Source organism: Falco naumanni, chromosome 13 (genome assembly GCF_017639655.2).
Source record: "Falco naumanni isolate bFalNau1 chromosome 13, bFalNau1.pat, whole genome shotgun sequence".
In the NCBI taxonomy this organism is placed as follows: Eukaryota; Metazoa; Chordata; class Aves; order Falconiformes; family Falconidae; genus Falco; species Falco naumanni.
Window position 1 is genome coordinate 23,807,463 of NC_054066.1, and position 6,524 is coordinate 23,813,986.

Consider the following 6,524-nt stretch of genomic DNA (forward strand, 5'->3'; position numbering starts at 1 on the left):
CAAAGGGATATTGTAATTTTGTCACTAAGTAACAACACGATAAATTTTCTCTTATTTGGGAGCATAAAAATTAAAAATAAAGGTGGTTCGTGTGAATTCTCACATAGAGCTAAACAGCTCGCTTCTGGACCTTAAATAGTTGGAGAACAGACCTAACGAACCGCTGGGAAGAGCAGGTTTCCTTACTTCGTTATTAAAAACCAGACTGCCCAACTAGCAGACACCTGGCTTCACTATCTGGCTTAATTTCATGTTTTCTCTCTTCTTTTTTCCTCAAGTAGATTCCTCACCCAGAAGAGGGAATGGACAAAAACTAAACAACTGGGAGTCCTCCAGGAAAGGCCACTCTTTCCTTCACAACGTGGAGCTGAGAAACGGCGAGTTAGTGATACCCCAGATGGGCTTGTATTACATCTACGCACAAACTTACTTTCGTTTCCGTGAAAATGAGAATGAGGATTCAGATTTGTTGGCCCAGATCAGGAACCCCAAACAGCTTGTCCAGTATGTTTACAAACTGACTAATTACCCAGAGCCCATTTTGCTTATGAAAAGCGCAAGAACAAGCTGCTGGTCTAAAAAGGCAGAATATGGACTTTATTCCATCTACCAAGGTGGCGTGTTTCAGCTGAAAAGAGAGGACAGGATTTTTGTCTCTGTCAGTAATGGTGACATAGTTGACATGGACAAGGAAGCAAGTTTTTTTGGAGCCTTTATGATCAGTTAAAAGGTGAAAATGGTGCTCCAAAAGGAGCCAGTTTTACTAGTCAGGACCGGCTTAAAATTCTGTAAAATAGGGGATAATAAGCAAACACTGTAGCAATACCGACAATACCAAAGTCCCCTTTCTCAGCTCACTCAGCGCCAGGTCCGACCATGCCAGACACCCTCCCAGCAGCTGGGAAGGAGCAGCAGCAGCTGGCTGCAGCTATGCTGGCGATGCTCTGTGCGGGCACGGGCACCACGGCTCGCCGCCCAGCCAGGCCGGGGATGTGTGAGGATTTCGCACACCACAGATGATACCTTCATCCAGAACCCCAGGCAGGTAAGCGCTCGCCACCACCTCCGCAGAGATGCTCCCAGCTGGCTCAGCCGTGGCAGGTGGGATGGAGGATGCTCCATCACGTTTTATTCGTGGTCTCCATTGGGATCCTCTCTGCAAGTACTGCTTCCCAGATGCCCATGGAATTCCTCTGGAAGTTTTTGTTTGAACCTGAGTTTTAGAAAAGTTAAAAGGCCATCAGAAACTCAAACTGCACATCTTCACCTCACCTAACAAAGCACTTAAGCGCCTAATTAATTTTAAGCACACAAAGAGTCTGTCTAAGCCAGGGTATTTATGTGCTTGAAGCTAAATATGTGCTTAAGCGTTTTTCAGGATCATGGCTTGGGTAAACACATTAGTCTGTCTTAATCAGGATATTGTACATAAAAACAACTGCTGAAATGGCACAGAAGAGGTTTTGAAATCAATTGCTATTTTGATCAGTGCATTATGATAGTGCCTACTTACTTAATTGCTGTACTGCAAAGATTTCACCCCGCTTCCAACAGGTTCAGTAATGCTGTAAAACTGTTGACAGCAAGTACTTGATCCAGAAAAAAAGGTGTTTTTCTGTAAATACTGAATTCCATTGAGACATTTGCCACAAATTAAGCATGACATGGTTCTTCCATGTTTATTTGTACTGGCCTGTATTTGGTAGGATGTAATATGAAATAACACCCCAATGACTAATATCTTAAGGAGAACAGACACAACTATCTATACTTGATCGAGAGCTGCATATTTAGGTAATGCTGTTTTGATTTTACTTTATTTTTAGAAATGGGTGGGAAATTCTCATAGTTTTGTGTAAACCATATTTTTTATAAAAAAACTGGCCACTATATTTTCTAACTCTTACATTAAAAAAATATAATAAAGGAAAATGAAAGATTTGCAAGTGTAAGCTAGACACAGCAAAAGTCAGGCAGCATAAATCAGTACATCCGCAGCCCTGTCAGTGGAGCGATGCCAGTTTGCACCACAAATGCATTTTGCCCAGGTTCAGAGAAAACAGCGGGGAAAAGAAGGTGAAAGTGGAAAAAAATTGGAGGGAAAGGAAGACGGTTATTCTGCACATGTTACTGTATGTCAACAGAATGATGTCAGGGGAAAGTCTGGTTGTCTCCTTTTTTTTTTCTTTTTCCTTTTTTAATACACTAATGTTGCTGTGGGAACCCTCACATTCATCTCCCCATTCTGGTAATTAAATCACCCTACAGCCCTTGCATACGGGCCTCGTGAGTAAATGGGCATCGTTCATCTTACTACTTTGTCAACAAGAGGAAAAGAATAGGCATAAGCCCCTGCATTTATTTGTCATTCCGAAAAGCAGGTACATTGGTGCCCTTAAATACCTGTGTTTGAGCAGCCAGAGAAGAATTTCAGGAATACCCTCCGTTTCACAAGTTAGGGCAAAGAAACACACTGCCGTAAGCCTAAACCGATGAGTTTTAACTTTTGCCTGCTGTTTTAACGTAGCGTCACACATACTGTTTTCAGTGGCAAAACACGTGAAATTCTCCATCGTTTACTGGAACACTTTGGTTTGCCTCATTCTCAAATCACCTGTTTCAACAGAGATCAGAAAAATGTTTCTACAGTTCTCTTTTCGATTTCAGTATTGTATTCAGAAATTTTCTGCCCGCCAGAAAATGCTGGGGAGAACAAAACCATTCCCTACATATCTGGGTGTTCGCTACTTTGGAGAAATGACTTTTGTAGGTTCACTTTGCAAACGGACTGGGCTTTTCCATCTCGGCACAGGATTGACCCATGTTAGCAGGTTTGAGGTTATTTTCACAATTTATTATATTTAAAAGTTAATTATTAAATTTTTTTAAGAAATGTTATTTTAGGAGCTTATTTGAAAGAAAAGTTATTTGAACTGTGAAAAATTATTTCAGATGTACTGGTGACAGCTTAGAGTCAGAAACTTTCTCTGGCTAAGAACCGATTTGTGTAAGAGCACTAGCGGCTGCTAGAAAGGACTGGAAGGAAACCGTGGGGGACTCCACAAACTTTCAGCTGATGCTGAGAGAAACTATTACACACCGATTTTTTTGCTGCATGTTCTCTCCTCGGCTCTCATTATGTAACACTGTGCCCACGGTCACTTGGGGAATGCTCCCTGGCATTGCCTGCCTTTTGTATCTAAATGTACATATTCTTGTTCTCTGCATGCAGAGCATATCGCAACAGGGATCACACCAAATAATCCTATTTTATTCCTGGGTAATCCAAAGGCATGCTTGCCAATGTTACTTTGGGGGGAGATTATCAAGGAACATCAGATGGGACTCATTTGAAGATGAATGGAAAGACAGAAACTTCTGTTTGTACATTTGCACGCTGAATCATACTTTTCATCTCACTTTACCTTGAATGGCGAATGTAGCAAATTTTTATTTGTGGTTATAGGTTGTGGTAACATGTAAATAGTGTAATTTTTCTACATGCATTTTATATAAAACATTTTTAGTAAATAGTTTTTTAGTCTTGCAACGGTTATTGCTGTTATCTTATAGCTTCCATAACAACAACCCTGTCTAAACTAATTTCTCCGACACTGGTTGGTATCAGTTATAATCCATTAAATGCTGCAAACAGTTGCAATGCAAAGGACACAATGCAAACCACTGAGCAATGCCATATTGTGTTATGTCATGTAACTGGCTTCCAGACCCCCCCTAGTTGGTGAACAGCATCTGGAAGCAGTACACTGAAGAAATCGCTGAAAATGATTTCATGACCAGAGACTACAAAGCACTGAGCCCTTCCCTTGAGGTTCTTCTCGTGTTTCTGGGCTTTGGCAATTATTTAAACACTTGGGAAATCTGTTTAGTAGGAAAACATCTGATCCTTACCCATTACCAAGCTACAGTAGAAGATATATTGAATTCAGAGGGACAAGGACCATTTACACAGATGCTGCAAAGCAGCAGTAAACTGGAGATCCCCTAATGCTGAAAACAAATGCACTCCCTGCCCCAAACGCAAACATGGGATATCCTGTGGTCTGTTTGCTCCACTTCTAAAACTTGCCCCGATGAAAAAAGTGTATGAAACCCAAGCAAATCCTGGAAACTCAAGAAAACTGGAAACAAAAAGGCACCACTTAACCTGACCCCCAGCCCTGAGGTGGAAGAGAAGATGGTTTCGCCCTACGCAGGCAGAGAAGGGCCACGGCTGGAACAGCAGCAACGTGCCGCAGCAGGGGCAGGAACACTGCCCCGACCTTAGCCACCCCAAGGACTATTTAACCTCTGTGTGTCTCCTTTGACATCGTCCCCTCATAGCAATACCCAAAATTATCTTATTTTCACAGTAATGGGCTCTGGCAGACCCTCATCACTGGTTTATGCGCTGCACATCTACGTGATTAACAAAAGGATGCTTGCCTCCCTAATGGATTCATAATCTAAATACATTTAGCCCAGTGTTTGTGTTTGTTGGGCTTTATTTGGAATAGATAGGCATGCTTTAAACCTCAGGAGTCAGATGCGTAGGTCTGTGTGCTGCTCTCCCCATCTACACTGAGCCTCACTGGCACCAGTATGCCATCGCCAGGGAGGAGCGGCCCCCATGACGCAGCCCCAGATTGAAGTGATGCACACAGGTTTTGAAAATAAATTATTCCCTTCATACAGACTGCTTTTATTTCTGCAGAGGGTTCTTACTTTTCTGGTGTTTCCATGGGAAAGAGGACATGCCAGCTAACTGGCTTTTATTGTACCTTTCATTACTTCATGGAAAAGGACTTCTATTTTTTGCCTCTCTTTGCCTTAGTAAAAATTATTGTTTGTATTGCAGCAGTATTCACTGCCCAGGCAGGATCAGGGCTGTGTTTGCAGTTAAAAAGCCTGATTCAGACACTGAGATTTTTGAGATTCGTAATTTTAGTTTTCAGATTACATCTAAATATTAGGGTCTAAGAAAGACTGGATGTAATGATCAATACAGCATAAATAAGCACACGGAGATAAGATCTCATTCATCCCTCCAAGGCACCTTGTGCTATTCAGTAGCAGAAATGGAAGATAAATGATTCTATGATATCCTAATGTATGTTGGAAAAGATCCGTAAGATCATCAAGCCCAACTGTTAACCCAGCACTGCCAAGTCCCCCGCTAAACCATGTCCTCAAGTGCCACATCTACAGTTTTTTTAAAAAACTCCAGGGATGGTGACTGAGTCGCATCCCTAGGCAGCCTGTTCCAATGCTCGACTGTTGTTACTTGGATAAGAGACCAACCCCCACCTCGCTACAGCCTCCTTGGGTCTGATCCAATTTTCACAGGTTGATTTTTCTTTTCATTAGAGTTACATGGAAATTTATAGTAACTTTCATCAGAATCGTCTAAAATTTCATTCTCTAGAACTTCTTTCTGTATTAACAACCTGAAATTGCATGCTATGTCACACGTTAAAAATCATTATTTTTCCTCTGATTACCAGGGTACCACAGTTAACTGCCTGATCACCGCTGCTTTGTAATACCATACCTTTTTCCAAGACATTCATAATCCAAACCTATATAGACATTTCCGTGAATTTATTCTGAAAGTTTTAGAGGTGACACTGAGTTGAGACACTGGGTTGTGGCAGAAATGCTGTCAAACTGCTCATGGTCAGTGAGACAAGGCTACAGCTTATGGCAGAAGCCTGCCACTTTAATCAGATTCCCATTTTTTGGGGCAGTTCTACCAGAGTTAATAGAAAACACACTCCTTGTCTTCGATGCACATAATGCTTCTGCATCAAACACATCACGTATATAACACTCACAGCATCAGCAAACATTAGGGAATACAAATTTGTTCAAACTGCCTTTCAGAAACCAGCAATTTAAACACAATAGAATCCCAGGCACACATCCCTCTTCAAGATACTTTCTTTTCTGTCTGACTGTGAATTCTTCAGCTCATATTATTCTCACTTTGCATTGAGTCATGGGTATTTAGCCCATATAACTACTGGGTGAAGACAAAGTGGATTAACTGCGCATCTGCTGGTGAAGCAAGCCAAGTTGTCACTCCCCATTTAACATGAGACAGAAGTCATCAACAAGAAAGTATAACCGGGAATATTTAACTGTGCAATCCCACCCTGCATGTTCTGGCGCTAACAGAACTCAAATCATAATGACTATTAATAAACACATGTAGGTCAGGTGAACATTTCCATCTACAGCTAGGACAGCTTTGAGTCAAAAACTGCAGATCTTCTATAGGTAGAATTATACTAAAAACATACTGGATACGTCTACTCTCATGATAGAAATAATTTAATAAACACTATGTAGCTTTAACCCAGAGTGAACATACCTGTGACCGACTGTGCTGCTGTTGGCTGGGGTGGAGTTAATTTTCTTCAGAGCAGCTGGTACGGGGCTGTGTTCTGGATTTGTGCTGGAAACAGCGCTGATAATCCAGGGATGTTTCAGTTCTGGCCGAGCAGCGCTTACACAGCGCCAAG

General features: G+C 41.7%; 1 protein-coding gene across 3 annotated transcripts in view; it reads left to right on the forward strand.

The window, feature by feature from the left end:
• Nucleotides 1-3,533, forward strand: part of TNFSF10 (TNF superfamily member 10) — a 10,556-nt gene extending 7,023 nt beyond the window's left edge. For 2 of the 3 annotated variants that reach the window (XM_040613412.1, XM_040613414.1), the window contains exon 5: nt 279-3,533. In XM_040613412.1, the coding sequence (XP_040469346.1) occupies nt 279-727 (449 nt within the window). In that variant the 3' untranslated portion in view covers nt 728-3,533. The remainder of the gene's footprint in view (nt 1-278) is intronic. The other variant, XM_040613413.1, reaches the window with a different exon arrangement.
• Nucleotides 3,534-6,524: the final 2,991 nt, after the last annotated feature.